The sequence below is a fragment of the Diceros bicornis genome, chromosome 4 (genome assembly GCF_020826845.1).
Source record: "Diceros bicornis minor isolate mBicDic1 chromosome 4, mDicBic1.mat.cur, whole genome shotgun sequence".
Taxonomy (NCBI): Eukaryota; Metazoa; Chordata; class Mammalia; order Perissodactyla; family Rhinocerotidae; genus Diceros; species Diceros bicornis.
Window position 1 is genome coordinate 51,539,975 of NC_080743.1, and position 20,683 is coordinate 51,560,657.

Here is a 20,683-nt window from a genome sequence, read left to right on the forward strand (position 1 = left end):
TACAAGATATAAATTTTAGAAATTCACAGAAAACCTTAAGAAATAAAGATATAACAGCACAGAGATTTAATAATAATAATAGTAAGAAAGCTGTAACAAATGATAGGCAAATCATCTGGATCTTGAAGGAGACAACTGACCTGTCACATTTCTGGAGGTCAGCCTTCTCTCCATTCCTCCATCTCCTTCTTTCACGAAGGGCCCCTCCAGCACCCCCAGCCAGTGGCTGTGGCTGCAGCAGGGAAAGGCATGAAGGACCTGCTCACTCTACAGGGCCAGGGCTTATGGGGTCTTCTGTGTCCAATCCAATCTATTTGCCAGCTAAGAGTAGGATTTTTAATAGGATTGAGGGCAGAGACTTTTCCCAGGAACCGCTCCACGGATCTGTAGAATTTAAAAAACCAAAAGGACATTCAATCATGAGTCTTATTCTGGGCACCCCCCTACCCCCAGGACCTGCTCCTTGCTTGAGGCAAGGCTGTGCAGAGGGGTTCTCCTAACTGCATCCCCAGGTCCGAGGCACTCTACTGTCCACCCAGCCACATGCCTGGATGCCTGAGCCACCTGTGCCCAATGCCACAGGAGCCAAGGCTGGGAGGTGGGGAGGGTCCACATTCCAAGTTCTGCCTGTGATAGGAGAGCAGGCTGGGCTGGCCGGGCCTTGCAGAGACAGCTCCGCAGAGCGCTGCACTGACATGAATGCTTCATTTCTGCAAAAATCTCGCTGGTGTAGGCTCATTGCTCATGTGAGTGATCGGCATGAGACAAGTACACAAGCCCAGCTTTTCTCTTCTTAGGTACAATGCTGCCTAAGCACTGTGAGAAGCTTGTGGACCATGAGAGGGAGGGAGCCTGATTTGGAAAGTGGCCCTTGAAAATCCCAAATTTCTCTTTCCCTTTGTCTCTTCTCTTCTGTTTCCCCTCCCCTCCCCTCTCCTCCCTCTCCTCCCCCCGCCTCCCCTCTCCTCCCTCCTCTCCCCTCCTCTTTCGTCTCCTTCCCTCTCCCCCCACTACATCTCATTCTCTGCTTCTGATGACTGAACTAGCTTGACACATTTAAGAGCCCCCTCTTGGCCACTGACTTGCCCTTAGGAGCCATAATTCCAGCAAACAGACAGCTCCCTGGTCATGGCAAAGTCTGGTGAACTTGCTTACTGAGCTTGCTGTTCTCAACCACACCCCGCAGCCCCTTGTCCATGTCGCCTGGCCCCTAGCATCCCAGCGACAGCACTTCCACAGCCTAACTGAGGAGGCCCAGCAGTGGAGAAGTTTGACAGCGGTTAGCAGTGAACTGAGGGCACCCTCATCCTCTGGCTTGCCTGCCCTATCTGGGTGTCTCCTTTATCCGTGGACTTCTTCTTCCTCTTCCCCTGCTCCACATCCTGCCCTTGGCAAACCTTTTTATTCTTCCCCTTTAGTCTACCAAAGAAGGGCAACAATCAAAAAATGGAAAAATATAGAGGAAGTATTTGGGCATGGGGACTGTATTTATTGGGATTTATGGATTGTAAAAAAATTGCTTCTCACTCTTCCATTCTGCTTTTCTTACCAATTTCAAAGATAAACTGAAGGTAGATATCTGGGTCCATGAACTACAAGATTCTAATTCTGAATATTTCATTTTCCTTTAAAAAGTACCATAATGATGATCCAGCTATTCCACTTCTGGATATTTATCCAAAGAACATGAAACATTAATTTGAAATGATATGTGCACCCCTATGTTCATTGCAGCATTATTCACAACAGCCAAGAAGTGGAAACAACCTAAGTGCCCATCGATAGATGAATGGATAAAGATGTAGTATATAAACACAATGGAATACTACTCAGCCATAAAAAAATGAAATCTTGCCTTTGTAACATGGATGGACCCTGAGGGTATTATGCTAAGTGAAAGAAATCAAACAGAGAAAGGCAAATACCGTATGGCTTTGCTCATATGTGGAAGATAAAAAAGAAAAACAATAACAAACAAACACAGAGATATAGAGAACAGATTGGTCATTACCAGAGGGAAAGGGGGTGGGGGGACAATGAAAGGGGTTAATGGGGACATTTATTTGTACGGTGATGGATGGAAACTAGACTGTTGGTGGTGAACACAGTGTAGTGTATACAGAAGTCGAAATATAATGATTTACACCTAAAATTTATATAATGTTATAAACCAATGTTACATAAAAAAAGAATTCTCCCATTTCACTTCTCACCCCAATCCTCTTCCATTACACCCCTCCCCACTTATTTCCCAATCCTCACTGCTTCTCCCCAGAAGGACTCAGTGACATGAAGATTGCTACTCCGCGCCTAAGCCCAAGGCTCTCTCCAGCTGAGGCTTCTGGCTCTAACAGAACCCCAACATCCTATATCCATATGAATTTGTCTCCAGTACACTGGTGGGTACCTTTTCTGAAGCTGTTCATCTTTGTCACTGATCTCATCCCTTTGCAGTAGTGAGTTCTACAGGTTCAGGTTCACAACCTGCTTCCCCTTATGGGTGCTAATTTAGTTTCTAGCAAACTTCTAGGAGAGCTTCCTATCATGAACAGATCAGGTAAACAAGTTGACTTTTTTTTTCACATTCATGATTTAAGAGCGTGCCCATCTCCCAGCTTTTGCCTTTCCAGGACAAAGAGCTCCAAGAGTTTTACTTGGTCCTCATGGTACAAATTCCCCAACTCTGATCATTTTGGGAGCTCTAGACCCTCTCTGGCCTGGTTGTGGTATCAGAACTGCATCTGTTACCCATAGGAAAGACTTTTGAGCTTTATGCCACCAACCTTGCAAACTCTCATTCACTACCTTTAGACTGGACGCCGGGCATACTTTCTGCGGTGTAGCTCATCCACTCGCTCCAGGTACCAAGTGCCTGGGAAAAGGCTGTTTGTGTCACCAGGTGGTGAGAAATTCACTGTGGGATGAGGAGAAGAGGCAATACTCAGAGCTCTATGGGGTTGGGGAAGAGAAAATGATAATAGAGATGCCTATGCTTCACACAAAGCTCTCCTGGCTGTATTGCAAGGGGCTCTGAGGTCATCTATAATACAGCCAATAGAGCACTGGACCAGCAGAAGAACCAGAAGGCACCATCTTGGATCTAGTACTTAAGGCTTGGCTATTAGAAATTTTGTTATAGAAGTGTGACATTTTCCTAGAGCAAATATGCCCTTCCTCCATTGAAATCTTCATTATGTCCTTTTGCCAATAGTACTCAGCTTAAGGCATACCTCAGAGCTTCCTGTTTTCTAATAGATACTTCCTTCCTAGCCCTGAGTTCTCTGACTCTGATTCATTGTAGTATTTCAGCATTTTGACCATTAATGTTCATCCCAGAGGTCCTATTTTTATTTTATTTATTTTTCTTCTTTGCTCTAACATGTCCCCTGTTCCAGATAAGATCAATGACTACTAGGTCTAGGTTTTCTGGAACATTCACAATTCCATATGTTCTGTCTCCTTTTCAAACCATCCTGCAAACGTTGTGTCCCAAGTTTTGCTTGAGAAAATATATTAACCATGGTTTTAAACCACCATTTGGTCTCTCCAGTCCTAACTTTAGCTTTTGTTTACTTTTCCTTTGTTGCTTTTTTAGGCAATATTTTATTTTTATGTTTGGTAGGGAAAGGGCGAAGTTGGGCAGAGATAGTAATATTTGTTAATAATTTATTCATGTACATTAATTTATTTAACCTGTTTGTCAATATTGGAAAGTTAATATGATTTTAGAAATGAGACAATTGAGGAAAGTTCAATAATTTTCCCAAAGATAAAGAGCTAGTGAGTGTCATAGGTCAGTTTAGAATTAGATATCTAGCTCCAAAGTCTAGGCTCTTTCAACTGTTACATAGATAGCATTTTCAAAAACCATACATCTGGCTTCCATGGGACTATATTGTCCAGTATCCTGTCTTGGGTGGTTAGCTACAGTCTATACTGGGAAGCCACATACTGCCTCCTGCCTCTTCTCAACTCTGCCTTCTGCTTCCCCACCCAGTTCTTGCCCCTTTGGACCTAACAGATTTTCTCCCAATTGTGTCTCATGGACGTCTTCACCCTGGTTCAGACTATATTCTAGACTTCTTATGAATCCCTGGCTCTCAGGTACTGGCATGGAATCTGAGAAAAATTGCCTTCTCCTCTTCTATTCCTTCTCTTTTTCTTACCCTTGTGGTAGAAGTGTTCTCTTTCGTCCATTATTTCTGTGAACTTCTCAGGAGACATACGCTTCCGAGAGGCGAGGCGTTTTGGCAGGTCTGATACACTGGATACCAGCTTCTCCAAGGGGGAACCTGGGAAGCAAAAGTGAGATTGATAAACCTGCTTCATGGTCATTATCACCACTACCAACCATGAGTCCAATGGCCAGCCAGGCTCTGTGGGAGCTCGGACCCTGGGGGAAAGTGCTCTGTGTGTGGTTTAGAACATCAAGAAATGATAAAGGTCAGCAAATGTGATGTTGCAAAACATACTGACAAACACAATCATTTAGTCATGGTATATCCCACAGAGTGCTTAGATGCCTGCCCTTGATTATAGTCTTCATAAAATAATCAACAAATATTACTGGATATTTCAAATCCATCAACTTCTCTTTAAGTCACAACCAACCACTCTTACCTCTTGCCTGGACTATTTGCTGGAACAACCTGACTGGTTTCTACCTTTGTTCCTCTTCAATCTAATCTCTAAGTAGTAGCTGGGGAAGTGCTTCAAATACCTAAATTAGACAAACTTACTCCGTCGCTTAAATCTCTTCAGGGATTTCCTTTGCTCTTAATCACAATTCTATTAAGATGGGAGGTACTGGTGAGGCAGAATTTCTTTTACCAGATGAATCCTGCCAGAAGTTTCTGATAGAAAGACAAGACTCACCTGGAGAAGCATCCTGGGATGCTCGAAATGAAAAAAAACTTGCTGCCAAGCCAGAGCCATAAGAGAAGGCACCAATCCTGGAGCCAGCCAAGTCTTGGGCAGAGTGCCTGTAGGGAAAGAAACCAAAACCCAAAAAACACATCAGCATTATATTCTGTGCTTCAAATAAACCACCAACCTATCAGCCCAATTTCGTCAACCTCTTGCAACTAGAAAGGGGCTCTGGGCACTCTACACAGGGAGAGACTTTTGGGAGCCACTGGGGCTAGGCCCAGAGGAGGAAAACTTGCCAAGAGGAGAGCAGCTAAAATCCAAGTTACAGAAGACACAGCGAGCACAACAGAATTTCTGGGTGTAAAAGGAACTTCTCTCCACCCGTGAGGACAAGATGAATTCAGTGAACTCTGAAGGCATCTCCAAGAGGAGGTCAGACCACTGGACTTAACTTCAAGGCTCTCATGTTGACTGGTAATGCTTCAGCAGTGGTAACTTTTATCACAGCCTCATTAGTAATAACTTGAGCAAGTTCGCTCATATATATATATATATATATATATACACATATATATTTTCCTATGTTATATACTCGTACTATAGTACAAGTATTTCCCTATAAAGCACACAAAATAGAATATCAATAGAAATAATAACCAACATTTGAGCTCCTGCTGAATATTACTGTTTTAATTGCTTTAGACATTTAACACTCATCAAAACCCTAGAAAGCAGGTATTGTTATTGTACATATTTTATAGATGGAGAAAGTGAGGCACATAGAGATTAAGTATTTTTCCAAGGTCAAAGCTAATAAGTGGTAAAGAGATTTGAACCCAGGTTATGGGCTCTAAAGCTAGACTCTCTTAACCACCATGCTTTACTAAGCACAGCGATTTTACATGGATGAGATAAAAATATGCATAAACGTTCTACTATTTTCTTGCTGCATCCAAATAGATCTGTATATCCCCTAACATCAATACATGCACTTCACTTTAGAGACTACTGTTCAATACTGATGGTAAATCTGCCTATACAGGCACCTTTGAAACAGTTTATTTCATTTTCTTCCCTTCCTCCCTTCCTTCCTTCCTCCCTTCCTCCCTTCCTTCCTTCCTTCCTGTTTCCTTCCTTCCTTCCTTCCTTTCTGCCTGCCTTCCTTCCTTCCTTCCTTCCTTCTTTAAAAAATTCTGAACCAGAAGAGGAACCACACTTGGTTGACCCCTCAGACGATGGGACAGGGGGTAGGAGGTGGTGCCAGACGCAGTACTCACTGGGACAGAAGTGAGGCCAGGCACCCATACAGAGATGAGGTGTACGTATTCCCATTGTGCGTGGAGAGGTAAAGCGAGGCCTTGGTTTTCTTGTTGAACATGTCCAGGGAGGCCTTTTGAAGTGCTTTATCCATGTCCTTGTTGGTATAGGTGTCTTCCAGCTTTAGCCCCCTGTGAGGCAGCCAGAGGAATAGGCAGGTGAGAGGCCACAGGAGAAGAGGGAGGCAGCAAGGGGAAAAGTAACTGCTTCAAAGAGAAGACTTTGGGGCACAGGTTTTTACTATAGAATATTTGGAAATACAGAAAAGCACAAAGAAAAAATGTCACTAACAGTCCTACCATTCAGAGAGAGCACTTAGGTCATACTTTTCTTGTGGAATCCACCCCTACCTTCACGCCATTTACTGGAAAATAAAAGCATGCTGTACATTCTGTCTAGTATGCTTCCTTAACTAATTTTTCTCTATGACATTAAGTCATCTTCTATATCATTTTTAAAGGCTGCAGAGTGGGCCACGATAAGATATACCCTACTTTAACCAATCTCCCCATTCCTGTCTTCATTACTACAGTGAATAGCTACATGTTCTTTTAAACATGTGCAATTACTGAGTCAAAAGGTATGCACATGTTTAAGGCTTCTGCTTCATGTTTTCCTATTAGTCCCCAAAACCCTTGTTTCAATTTACACATCCATTGTTGCCCATTTTCAGATAGCCTCGTTGATTCTGTGTATTCAGATTTTAGAAAGGCTATATAAAGAAAATGGTAACTTATTTAAATTTGTTACTAACAAGCATGCATATTTAAAAATATGATGATGTGCATTTCTACTTTGAGGAAATTTCTTGTCCATATCCTTTGTTCAGTTTTCTACTTAGAATGTTTATCTTATTATTGATGAGACTTTCATCTATTAAAGACATTAAGCTATTATCTCTGGTATGTGTTATAATTTTTGTTTTCATGGGGCAAATCTTATAAGCAGTGTTTGTGCTAATTTTGATGTTTTAGTTAGTGGCAGGGTTAGTAGTAGTAGTAGTTAGTAATAGGAGCAGGTGTTGGTAGAATACTCCAAAACTTGAAATGAACAGATACCAAGAGGAAAGAGCAAGATTCCTCTCCCAGTGGAAACTCTTTGTATTGAAGATTCTTTTCTAAATGTCTTGGAGTCGTGCATCAATAAACAGCATTCATTCTGCTTTATGGACATCTAAGGGGGTGAGCTGACTATCTCCATTTCACAGATGGGGGAAATTGAGGCAACAAGCAAGACGTCAATTAAGCCAATGGCAAGTGAGAATGAGAGTGGACACTGCCCAAGTTGCCGTCCTGTACTGTGACTACTTGCTTCTAGGTGTTTCTGTCTAGGTGTTTCTGTTTCAGTATAGACTGTGAGATCCTCTAGGCAGGGGTCATGGAGTCACATTCATTTTTGTGTCCCTAGAGTTTAGTATGACATCTGACACATAGCTTATGTTCATAAAATGTTTATTGACTGAATGATTTCGCCACACTCTCTTTCCCCTTTTTCTCATTCTCTGAAGCTTCTTATAGTCACTTGATCTAGAGGTGCTGGCAAACTTTCTGTGCTCCCTGAGACAAAAGGCAGAGGGCCCTGTGTAGACAATAATCCATTAGCCCATGTAAGGACTTGATGTCATTTCTGCTGCGTTGGAGGAGTGTCCTTTTTTCCCCACAGGAGTGGCTGGTGGTCCAGACTCAAGGCATGAGGAAGCCTCTAGACTCCCCATGAAGAGGACTCACCTGAAGGCCTCCAGCCCCTTATAGAGGCTGGTCTGTGTGTCGCTGCTGGCTGACAGGAAGTCATTGAACATCAGGCGAGCCAGGGATTTCTGGGCCATCTTGCAGAAGGGTGTGTGAAAGATCATAAACTGTAAATCATCAAGGGTGAAAGGTCGATCGATGCCAGCTGGAAGGGGAAGTGTGAAAGCAAAGATATGGCATGATGGATGAGCCACTTAGACCTATTGTCCAAGATCTAACTGTGCAGAGGGACTCTTGGCCTCCCAGAGAACTAGCACCTACCTCCAGCAAACACACATAAGGTTTGTTCATTAATTTTATAAGCACTTACTAAGCACTCTACTTATAAAGAAAGGAAAGAAAGAAACATTTTCTTCCTATCTACTATTGCCAACCTCTGTGACAGATACTTGCTCCAAGTCAACTTTGTGTTATATTATTTTCTCTATGTTCCAGAGGAGGAAACAGAGTCTCCCAAATATGAAGCTAAGTCCAAGGTCACCCAGCTTGAAAATGGCTGGTTCTGGATTTAGGTTCTGATGTCTCTGACTCTATGCTCCAGACTGTCTCTCTCACTCCAAAGAGGATGGCAATGCACTTTCTGCCCTTAGAGAGTTTACAATTTAGTGTTGTGACCCAAAGCAGCATCCATCAAATTCCGTGTGAAAATAAGGAGTAAAATTAGAATGCCACAAGAATTCAGAGGAGGGGAGAGTAATTAGCCAATAGCAGTTTGACAGTGGACAGGCAGAGGCAGAGAGGTCCAAGTTGCCTCCCTACCCATAGGAGCAGCCGTGGCAGCCAGCATCCTACCCAATGCATGGAAAGGGGCAAGAAGCGGCTTCTTATGCCACCTTTAATGTATCCGTGCTCTGACACTTCAGCACATGCCTTTTCCTATATTGAAACCTGCCTTTTGCAGATGCCCATCTGAGCACGGTTAAGCAGGTAAGAACCCTTTTTATTTTTTTAAAGTAGATTTATACGTATTTTTTAAATAGCATTTACTTGTTTCTTTTCTGATTATGAAAGCAGTACATATTTTTTTAGCATAAAAATTCAAAAACTAAAGGTGAAAGTAAAATCATCTTGTAATACTACCATCCAGAGAAAAATCACTGATAATGTGTATTTTATTTAGTGCCTTTGTATCCTGAAAATGTAGGTGAGATTTTTCAAGATCAACCAGATCTTAAAAGGTGGCAGATTACAACGCAAGAGTCAAAATCACTCCTGACTCTGACAGAAACAAATCCCAGCCCCAGTAGGATGTGACTCCTCTGCCTCACCACAGTACCTCCCCAGGTGGATGACACCCACTGGTTTCATACTGGTGGCTTTGGCCCTGAATTGTTTACTTTCTTTCATTTAGCTCAAGTTAGAGGCAATTTCATACTTGAATTTGGATGATTTCCAAATAGACTTTAGCATAGACCCAGGGAAGGGTGTAAGAAGAAGGGGACAGGAAAAAATTCTCTTGAGATCATTTTCAGAGGAGAGAAGAGATTAAGCTTTTAGGACAAACTCTTGGCCCCATGTAAACAGAGCCCCCACTTTCAGCCCTCTGAGCCCCTACCTTGCTTCCACTGGTTCTGGATTTTTTGACGGTATGTTGTGTAACATCTGTCCAAGGCCTGTAAGTAGCACTGAATGGAGAGCTTCCCATCCACAATTGGGTACTCTGAGGTCGCATCTGGTTTGTAGAAGTCATATACATTCTCCATGTGTGTTCCCCTAAGCCCTAGCAAGGCACACAGAGGGATTCAGGGACTGCACGGTGCAGGCTACATCCAGCAAAGAAGATGGGACAGCCATGTACAAACAGCTTTATGTCTCATGCCCAAGCTCAAGCCCACTCAACATCCCTCACATGCTCAAAGGGAATTGAATAGATTGTTGCTCTTGTATAAATGAGATTTATAGTTCCCTTTTCACACTTATATGGGCTTAACAAAACCTGGAATAGGAGCCAAAAGTCTCAAAGGACAGCCTTTCACTTTATACCAAATCATCTTCTTTCATCTTCACTTGCCAGTTTAGCTCCCTAAATGTCCTCGTCAGCAGCATCAACACCATTCATTCCGTGCATCATCATCCTACTGTGTGATGGTGCAGAAGAGAAAACCTCGCTGATCCCTCTCTTGCCTTCCTCCCTGGCCCCTGCTCCCTAGTCCAGCCTTTTGAAGGCAAGTGATATCATCCCCAAATCCATACTTCCGCCTTGAGTAGTGGGTGTGCCAATTTGGGATTAGGAGCTATGCATTTGGCTATGCCATGCACAGTTTCTTGGTACCGTGTATCCATAGTTTACTACAAACCTCTCTCCAGGGCTAGAGGGGCCTCGGGCCCAACCAGCATTGCCACGGCTCCGGCCCCACCTGTGGGGCGAGCATTACCACTGGGATAGACTGCAATGTCTCCACAAACCACCAATGCGTAACGACCTGTAATGAGAGACGAGAAATAATGATCATCACTACCGAATCTCGAGTAGGCTACATGCCTCCTGTGTGCCAGGCACAATTTTAAGTACTGGAGATAGATCAATGAACAAAAACAAAAGTCCTTGCCCTATGGAGCTCATGTTCTAATAAACTCATTATCACGCATTTGAAATGCAAAGCCAAAACTCAGCGTCCTGTTACTCTAGCTGTAAAATGCTCATTTATTCACAATTTCTTTTCTGAGTTCAATGAAAAATTTATGAATTTGGAGACAATTTGGGTTTGTGCCCATCACCTTATAGCACTCCGTGATCCTAAAATTCCTTCCAATCATAGAAGGCCAAGGGATAGGGAGGAAAAGCAATACTAGCTAGACATTTGAAATACTAGCTAGACACTAGTTATCCTCAAACAATCCTTAAAATAATCCAATGAGGTAAGTAATATCCACATTTACGGATGAAGACCCCGCCTTCCAGAGAGATTAAGTAGATTGTCTAAGGTCACCCATGTAGTGGATAAGGAATTTGATATTCAAACCCAGTTCTTTGCACGACTTGGTACTACTTTCATTGTTAAAAGAGTTACTGTTGAGTAACCACATTTAATGTAGATGATCCATAGTAACTACCTCTATAATAGTCAGACTACCATTCATTGTGTGATTGTTGTCTTGACTATTATTTTTTCCACCTTCATCTGTTAGTACTGCCCCTAAAGCTTGAGTTTGTGGGCGAGATATGGTAGTAATTTTAGTATTCTACCTGTGAGGAAACCCCAGGATTTATCTCAGCACTGTGTTGGGAGCCATATTTCTATATAATTTAATCCTCATGATAAGTCTGTATATCAGATACAGTTATCTCCTTTTTATAGACAAAGAAACTGAGGCCCAAAGAACTTAAGTCTCTTGCCCAAAGCCACATAGCTAATAGATGTGGATTCAGAGTCAGGATTCCAACCTAAATTCATTAAAAGCCAAGAAAATTCTTTTAAGAATTATAACAACTCCAACTCAAATCTCAACAAAAAAGTATTGTTTTTTCCCCAATTATATATATATATATATATATATATATATATATATGAAACTATAGAAGCATATTTAGAAGCCATTAAGGAAAAGAATAGTCATGAATAGAGATGAGGAATAATTTGTACCATGTTTGACAATACTGAATAGATAAGTGTATGCTTGCAGGTACGTAAAAAAATTCTGGAAGAATACACAGAAATTGTTAGTGTTAAATTCTGGGAAGCTGTAATGGAGTCTCAAAAGGGAACTTTTTCTTCACTTTACACCCTTTTGTTTATGTGTATACAGATATATTTAACTGTAAGTTTCAATTACTTTTATAAAAAAAAAAAGACAAGAAAAAATGAGGTCTTCCGGGCAATCTGAGGCGGTATCACTCTTTCCTTCCCTGATACCCTGCTGTCTCTCGGGAGTGGTTCAGAACTTCCTGGTGAGTCCCAGAACCACTCCCTCCCATCTGATGGTCCCTAGGTGGATGGTTGGTCAAGTCAGAAGCAGAGATCTCATCTACACTGGCCTTGTCTAGTCTGGACAGTTGCCATCAGGCTTAAGCTTAAATGTTTTATTACAAACTAACAATTCACAACTCAATAGTTTCTTTACAAATTTTTTCCCCACCAAGACATTATATTAAAGAAAGATGCATTTGCAGCCCTTTCCTGTGAAATACCCAGCCACTTAGCAGAATCTACTCATTTGAAATGACATGCTTGAAACTGATGATGTTCCCAAATATAGGCTCTGATTTTTGGTTAAAGGCTGGTAAATGTCCTTTGCCCTTCATTTCTACTCTCCAACTGAGTACTTGATTGGACATGTTGGTAGTGGTGGTAGTTGGGGCTGCTGGATAAATAATAGTGTAAGTGCCAAGCAGGAGAAGCACTGTAAGAACAAATTTGGTGATGTAGAGACTGGAACATTCCAAATCAATGGTGAGGCTATGCAGAGCAGTTGAAAAAACACTGAATGGGCGTCTGGAATTGCACTGTCTTGCTGTGTCAACAGAGATAAACCAGTAAACTCTTCTTGGCAGCCTCTTTTAAAATAAAGAATATTGGATTAGATAATCTCTAAGGTCCCTGCCAACATTAAGACTTCATAATTAATTTTATAATTAATGTTCATTATGGTTTCTAAGGTTTTAAATTCTAATTTCCGACTTAGTAGATATAGAGTGCCTTGACTGTCTGGATATTGTTCTTTCACATCTCCGTGGATGTCTTACTCAATCCTTTCATCAGTCCACAAGGCAGGCAGGCAGGTGAATAAGAACTCTAAGGCTCAAAAAGGTTAAGGGATGGGGCCGGCCCCATGGCTTAGCAGTTAAGTGCGGGCGCTCCGCTACTGGCGGCCTGGGTTCGGATCCCAGGCGTGCACCGATGCACCGCTTGTCCGGCCATGCTGAGGTGGCGTCCCACATACAGCAACTAGAAGGACGTGAAACTATGACATACAACTATCTACTGGGGCCTTGGGGAGAAAAAGGGAAAAAAAGGAGGAGGATTGGCAATAGATGTTAGCTCAGGGCTGATCTTCCTCACACACACACAAAAAAAAAGGTTAAGGGACTTGTCAACAATTATTGACAGAGCTATGTTTCTAACTTTCAACTTTTACTGTTTCCCTTGGACCCTGTCTTGCTATCACAACAGAGGTTCTTCCTCTAATATAGCACTGAGGGAAAATGTATGTAAAATACAGGGTAATGTTAATATGTTAAGCAAAAAGCAATTTCCTAGGAACTAGGCAAGAGAGAAAGAGTAGAAATATTCTATGTAATAGTTTATCCTGTGATCCTCTGGGTATGTTTCTACCAGTGTGTTTTCCCCTTAACACCTAAACTTGTTTAAATCTTTCAACATCACCGATCTCTTTCTCTCAAAGACTTAGGAGAAGCTTAAGAGATATAGGTACAGTGAAATGTGAAATATATTGGATTTGGTTTGGTGTCTTACCCCTGCCACACACTATGTGTAAGATATCAGATCCTGCATTTTCTCATTTATAAATCAGGTATAGTACTCGCTTCCAAGGCTGTTGTAAAGACTAAATGAATGGCTAAGTGAATATGCTACCCAATTAACTGTATAAGGCTATACAAGTCTAAGTGGTTATTATCATTGTGGTTGTTGGATGATAGCAGCTGTATAAATAAGTTGTCCTTCCCTCCCTGGATAAAACCACCTGAGGAACAGAGAAGCAAAACTGAGGATTCAGCCTCCAACCCCAGCTCCTTTCTTACAAAGGGCCTCTGACAGCACATACCATCCCAGGAGCTGGACTCCATCCAGTTGGCAGCATTGAAGAGGGAGGCAGTGCCACCATAGCAGGCATTGGTGGTATCTATGCCCTCAATGTCAGTGTTGCCGGAATCCTGGAAGAGCTCCATGAGCACTGTTTTGACAGCCTTCGACTTGTCGATGATGGTCTCAGTGCCCACTTCCAGCCGGCCCACAGAGTCCCATGAGAGCTGTGTGCGCTCCATCAGCTGCTGCACCACCGTCAGGCACAGGGAGTTGATGTCCTCCTGGACTGAGCAGAAGCCCATATGGGTTTGGCCCAAGCCCACTGTGTACCTCCCTGCTTCCACATTGTTATACTTCTCCAGATCTGTTTGGTCCACATATTGGGCTGGGAAATAGACCTCCAGGGCAAGGATTCCCACATCCTTTGGCCAAGTACCTGTTTTGGCCAGGGGGACAGCAGGGACTGTAGAAAACCTGTAGTGGAGATAACAAGCAAAATCCCACTAATGGTCTCCAGCCAGTTTCCTCAAAAGACAATACAGAAATCATTTTACTCATTTTTTACATATTTTGAAGCTATATTATCAGATGAATACAAATTTAGGATTATTATATCTTTCTGTTGAATTGACCCTTTTCTCCTCATTAAATGTCCCTCTTTATCTTTGTGATAATCTTGCCATAAAGTCGACTTTTCCTGATGGTAGTAATTTTGCCCTAGCTTTTTGATTACTGTTTGCATGGTATATCCTTTTCTGTTCTTTTATACTTTTAACCATTTAGGGTCTTTACATTTAACATATATCTCTTCTAAATAGCATTTAGTTGGATCTTGTTAAAATTTTTAAAAAGTCTTGCAATATTGGTGTTTTAACTGGAGTAATTAGCCCAGTTAAATGTATTAAAATTACTAATATAGTTGGGATTAAGTCTACCTTCTCACTATTTGTTTCTGTTTGCCTCATATATCCTTTGTTTCTTTATTTCTCCTTACCTGTATTCTTTTGGGTTAAGCAAATATTTATTATTTCATTTTATTTCCTCTTTTTCTTTTAGTAGTGACTCTAGAGATTGCACTATGCATTCTTTGCTTATTGTAATCTAACTTAAATTAATACTTCTACTACTTTTGGAACAATGTAAAAACCTTCCTTTAGTTAACTTCATTTATCCTCTCCATCCGTTTGAGCTATTATGTCAGATAGTTTACTTCTACATATTACAAACCCCGTAGGACATAATTTTTAAAATTTCATTCATTTTTAAAGTGCACCTCTCATTATCCCTCTTTCTCCTTCTTCTTTTTGCTACATGAGAACATACCTACCATTTTTCTACTTTTTAAGGGAATTTTCTGCTTGATTCCATCCTCTCTGCTTTTTCTGATTGGGCCTCCCAATATTTACTGAGTATACTCAACACAGTGCTGGATTCCAGGCACACAGTAGTGAATAAGACACACGCTTTGTGACCACAAAGAGGGCACAGTCTAATGGAGCAGGCTGACATTTTTACCGATAACTACATAGTGCAACAAGCAAAGGCTGTGAGAACAGAGAGGACAGAGAGAGCGATTCTAAACGTGAGCAGAGAGAAAATGGGGAAAGGGTCAGTAGAAGAGGGAAGAGATAATCCGTTTCTTTCGTGGACCCACCCACCTATCTTCAACCCTGACTCCTAATACCCTGGTAAAAATCTGGAGTTTCTCCTTCCAGCTACAAGTACAGAGCTCACCAAGTCCACCTCCCATCTGTTCACACATGAAAGTATCTGAAATCTCGTTACTTTAGTGATATTCTTCATTTTGAAGAATGAAAAGGTGAAATCAAGGCACACATTGATGAAGTGATATGTTTAGACTACCTTTATAGTTTGTCACATGTTAGAAGAATTCTGTGTTTTTGCTATCTGGGATGCCACTGTTACGCATTGGACTTACACTCATGAGTGCCACCAGGTTCCTTTGACTTGTATCTGGCTACAGATTCCCCATCATGGAAGAGTGACAGGATGTCCCCACAGGCTTATAAATTTAGCTCTGTGCCACAGGAATAATAACTCAGATTGAACATGTCTATCAGTCATCCTCAGGATTCTGGGCTTCTGGTAACCCTAGTTTTCCCATCAGGAAGGTCACTTTGAAGGACTACTGTGAGGCAAAAATGGATCATATGATCACAAGATAGTGAGGCAAAGTGACAAATGTTCATCCATATCTGATGAAAGAGGTTTGGAATTTAGTTATCTGCCCTATTTATTTGGTGTCTCCCCACCCCCCAAATAATTGGAGTTTATACTCTCAAATATTTGTGGAGGAGCTTCCCCAGGACCTAGGAGCTAATAGTCATCCAATGCTTGGTCCTGTGCTTGGCTGGGCTATCCCTCAGCCTCATTCTCACTCTGCCTTCTCTGAGCTCACTCCCTCCCTCTCTTCCCAGTTAGAAATCTAAGGTTGCAGGGAGAGGTTCCAAGATTCAGCCACTTGGTAACTTTTGTAACCGTCTTTGTAGGGAGCTATTTCTGGAAATGGATTCCAGAGCCTTGAGGAAAAGTTAACATGTGGAGGCTTCCAGAAACATCAAGCCACTGGAGTTAAGAGTATCCTTCTAATCTTGTACTTTCTCTAAAGAATAATCACTTTATTTAATGTAAAATTGGTTTTGTTCTGGTGTTGCTTGGTTCAAGGACCAGCAACAAACTTTTATTTCTTTACTCCACCTCGACTCCTTCCCTTGTGTTTCAAAATTAGTTATTACACGCAGGCACTGTGCTAGCGAGAGGCTGAGGGGGTGAAGAGGGTGAGCAAAGAAAAGAGGAGGTCAAGATTCTTGAGGACCTCCTCAAACAGTGGGAAGAATGAGATAAGCACGTATATACACACATACACAACCCAACTGAGAGTCAGAATGTGATAAGGGCTACAAGAGGGATTTGGGCACAATCCCACAGGAGTTCAAAGGAAGCAGAGATTGGCTGTGGGTGGGAGGCTCAGGAAAGACTTCATGGGAGAGGCTACATTTGAGATCAATCTTGATGGATGAATGGAGCTTCTGCTGATGAAGAATTGGAGGGCATTTGAGGGGCAGCGGCCGTGGCAGGGAGTGATTGAACAGGTAAGGATACCTGGAGCGGAGAGTGAAGGAGAGCAGAGAGACAACACATGAGAAAAGCAGGTGGGGACCATGAAGTGGAGGACACGATTTTTCCTTAATTTTAAAGGTGGTAAAGAGGATGCTGAGATGGGAGCAGTTCTTAGGTTGGATTTAGAGCTGATGCAGTTTGGATTAGAGGGGAAAGACACATGGACAAAAGCAGACCCATAAAGAGGATTCTTAATACTCATTCAGGCCACAGAAAATGGGATTCGCTGTGAGTACACCTGAAAGGGAAATATGAAATATGATTCCAAGTGCTCGAACTTGGAGGAGAGGCAGCTTGGTGAGGACTGAGGTTTGTCTCTTGGCGGGCAGCCAATTATTGCTTATTGACACAAGCAAACCCACATCAATCCTTTCCTCACAAATACAAAAACAGGTTAAATTCTGAGCTGGGACATTTGACTAGTACACGGGGGGTGGGGGAGTATGTGGACAGTGGTGGAGAGTCATGAAGAAAATAAGAAGGCTAAGGAACACTACTTCCTACCCCACACATCCATACAGCCAGGTTCCTTGGGTACCAGGCAAGGGAAGACACTAGATCAAAGTCATTGTTGTAAGTATTCATGGAATGCAGTGTAGAAATGAGAGGAAAGAAAGGGCTAGTTCTAAGGTGCTGTGGATGGTTTAGGGATCCTGAGGTGCTAGCTGTGGCTGTGTTACCATCAATGCTGGGAGACGGCAAGCGCTTGGGCCAGACTGGAGGAGTGTTTACAAAGAAAAAGAGTGCAAGTGTGCTTCTGTGCAAAAGCACATTGCGCACACACACAAACACACCACACACACACACTCTTATCTTTACCTCTCATTTCCCCTTTCATGAAATCAGAGGGCTGAGAAACATGCTTTTTATCCTCAGTCCATCTTGAACTTCGCTGCAGTGACTTGAAGCAGCTGGTTATACTAACACTGCAGTTGGCACAGAATCCTGAAAGTATTGGCTGGGGCTGGGGGTAAAGATAGGAACAGTGGTGGAGAGGAGAACTCCGTGGGCCCTGGTGCTGATATTTCTACTGCTTTGTGCAGCTGGAGGAGTGAGAGATGTCGTTTACAAATAGCAGGTGTGAGAGGTTTGGCATCCTGGAATTCTGCAGCTGAGAGGGGCTGTCTGTTTAAGAGATGAGATAATCGAGACTCTGAGGCCCTCGCCTATCTTTTACCGGTTCCATGACGCTTCTCAAAGACTGACCCGTACAGTTGCTGAGAGCAGTGTAACTTACCTTTGGTGGGCTGCTGGGAGAAGGCGAGCAGGCATGAGGGAAGCTTCCTGCGTCACTCTTTTCGCTTGCAAGACCCGCTTCACTGGAGTCAACAGCCGTTGCATTTTCAGAGGAGCAAGCAGAAATCCAGAAATTCACAGTCTTTGGGAGAGATGCCCAGTGGTGCCCAGTCGGGCTTTATAGAGCCCTGAGACTCCTGCCTCGGAAGCCCCACCCCTGCTTATCAAGGCTCAGTTGGCTTCTAAAACTGGTCCAAAGGTCTCGTTCAGAACATGAGCGAGTCAAAGAAAAACATCATGTCTCCAACGTGTACATAGCTGCCCTGCTCCTGCGGATGTGTGGGAATCGATGGTTCTGACTCCTCCTTTCTCTGGCTCTTGTGGCAGCCTTATTTATGCCCAGCCACCTCAGGAGGCTGTGACGTTGCTTGTTGTAACACACCCTGAGGTAACCCCACCTGGCTTGTCTGGGATCCCGGCTCCTCATCTGAGTTATTCTCCTTGGTGGTCCAGGAGTTCGTTGGTGGATTTCGTTGCTGTTATTTTAATATATTAGCAAAATAAGAAAAATCTTTCAAAACCAAAAGGAATGAATCTTTTATTAGTAGCCCTTTAGTGGTTGGGAATGGGTATTGGCAAGAGGGCAGAGGGCTGGGTATTAGAGAGGACATGGAGCCTGTTATATTTCTCCTGTCTCTGTTGTTACCCTTTATGTGTATAGCTCCACCCAGTTTCCAAGAGGAATATGCAGTATGTGCTACAGTAGAAGTACAGGAGCCCCAAAGCATTGACTGTCATTTGAAGCTCAAACTCTCCTGAGGAGGAAAGGTCTACGTGACAGACGAGGCCAGTGATATGCAGACAGGAGGTAGGACTTTCCTAAAGACCTACAGCTAGTACGTGGCGGGTTGGGGACTCAACCGTATCTGTTGACTCCAGATTCTGGTCTTTCCACTTTGCTCTTCTACTTCTCAATAAAAATGTTCCTGCCTTCTGATTTTCCAATGAATTTCTGCCTCCATCCTTTTCTTCTGGCATCAATCTTCCTTTATCTTTTATGAGAGTCATATATTTATTCATTAGTTCATTCAGTTAACCCTCCTGTCTAATGTGACTCTGGAGGGTGAGAAGAGAAGAACCATAGTGGGTTCTGCTTTAGGGGAGACAGGGGCGACTTAATTTTCCTGAAGACAGAGAACTTCTAGGTGTCCCTAGAAGTCCAAGTCTCTTACATCTTCCATCATCTTTAGATTCTTGCCTCAATACATCTTGATGCTTACTGCTCTAACCCAATCTTCCACCACGCTCTGTCACCCCCTTCCCTTTCACTGAGCCTTTTGCAAAGTTCTGTCAGAAATTTAAATTCTTCACTTCCAATCTCTTCTTTGAAAATGTCCTTTGCTTCTTGCTGTATTTCAAACTGCAGCTCTCAAATGGTGGTTGTGCTCTTTGCCTCCCCTGCGATATGCACCCCCAGCCAACAATACCCAGTGTACTACAGTGCTCAGAATAAGGCAAATGTCCTCTTTGCCCTTGATACTTTATTTTGCATTGATACAAAAATACTTCTGAATTTTTCCTCTCCCTCCTCTTAAAAACCTCACTCTTTTCAAGCACATGACATCAGTCTGGGCCACCCAGTGCCCTTTGTTCTTTCAGTCAACTAACAATCTTGTTCCACTCCCTTCATTCATGAAGATATAAGAACATAGATCATGCTTTCTTCTCCACTGTCAATCATCTCAACATTCTTGGAGATGTCAATCTCCACATAGACAATTCATCCACCTTGGCCTCTCACTTAAATTCTCTTTTCGGTGATCTGGTCCTCCACATGACTTCAGCCTCCCATTCCACATTCATACTCTTGACTTTGTCATTACAGTATCTATACTACCTCTAAAATTTTAATTTCATGAAGCCCATTTTTTAACAATCTCTATCTTTCCAGCTCACTTTTAAAGTACCCTGACTGGGACCGCCATTGACTCCTCTACTTTTTCACCATTATCATACCTCATGACCTCTTTTCTCTCTTTACGCAGCTCAGACTACCCATGGTGCATCACCATAAACAATCCTTTGCACACACTTTGACATACACATTCTCTGTCAGACTGGGCACCAAACCTTCAACTTTGGTTAAACCCACTATCTGTCTACTCTATGCCTGTATCCAAGCAGCTAAACATGGCTGAAGAAAAGCACAACATTGTACTGACTGGTTAGCTTTGCATTTATAACCACACATCTCAAGTGGACCTTCAGCAAGACCTGGCAATTATACTACATTTTCCTAGTCCAGTCCCTCTCCCAGTCCCAAGATAGCTCATCACACCTTCTCTTCTGTCTTCAGGCCCTCTCCTCGGCTCATTCTTAGCTGATTGCTTTGACTTCTATTTCACTGAGAAAACAAAAACAATCAGAAAAGAACTACTACACTTCCATCAGCAAATATAGCAAATTTCTTGTCTCTACACTCCATACTCTGCCTTCCCACTGTTCCTATCTAAAGGAACAGTCCCTGCTCTGGTTTAAGGCCAATGTCACCACTTGTACACTGGTTGTATTGCCTCTGCTCTACGTGAGGCCTGTAGTCCTGCAGTTGCCCCCTTTCTTCCTCCTGATCAATTTCCCTTTCTATGAGGATGTTCTTATCAGTGTACA

At 42.6% G+C, this 20,683-nt stretch overlaps 1 protein-coding gene across 2 annotated transcripts; it reads right to left on the bottom strand.

Annotated features, from left to right (window-relative positions):
- Positions 1-19,553, bottom strand: HMGCS2 (3-hydroxy-3-methylglutaryl-CoA synthase 2). 2 transcript variants are annotated; one of them, XM_058538923.1, is made up of 10 exons: positions 18,018-19,553; positions 13,659-14,113; positions 10,232-10,357; positions 9,490-9,654; positions 7,914-8,079; positions 6,147-6,317; positions 4,876-4,982; positions 4,167-4,292; positions 2,806-2,914; positions 1-384 (listed from the first exon to the last, which is right to left on the bottom strand). In XM_058538923.1, the coding sequence occupies exons 1-9, from the start codon at positions 18,119-18,121 to the stop codon at positions 2,808-2,810; spliced, it is 1,527 nt and encodes a 508-aa protein (XP_058394906.1). In that variant the 5' UTR covers positions 18,122-19,553; the 3' UTR covers positions 1-384; positions 2,806-2,807. The 2 variants fall into 2 exon arrangements, with proteins under 2 accessions (XP_058394906.1, XP_058394907.1); XM_058538924.1 differs by lacking the exon at positions 1-384 and having other exon boundaries at positions 2,546-2,914.
- Positions 19,554-20,683: the final 1,130 nt, after the last annotated feature.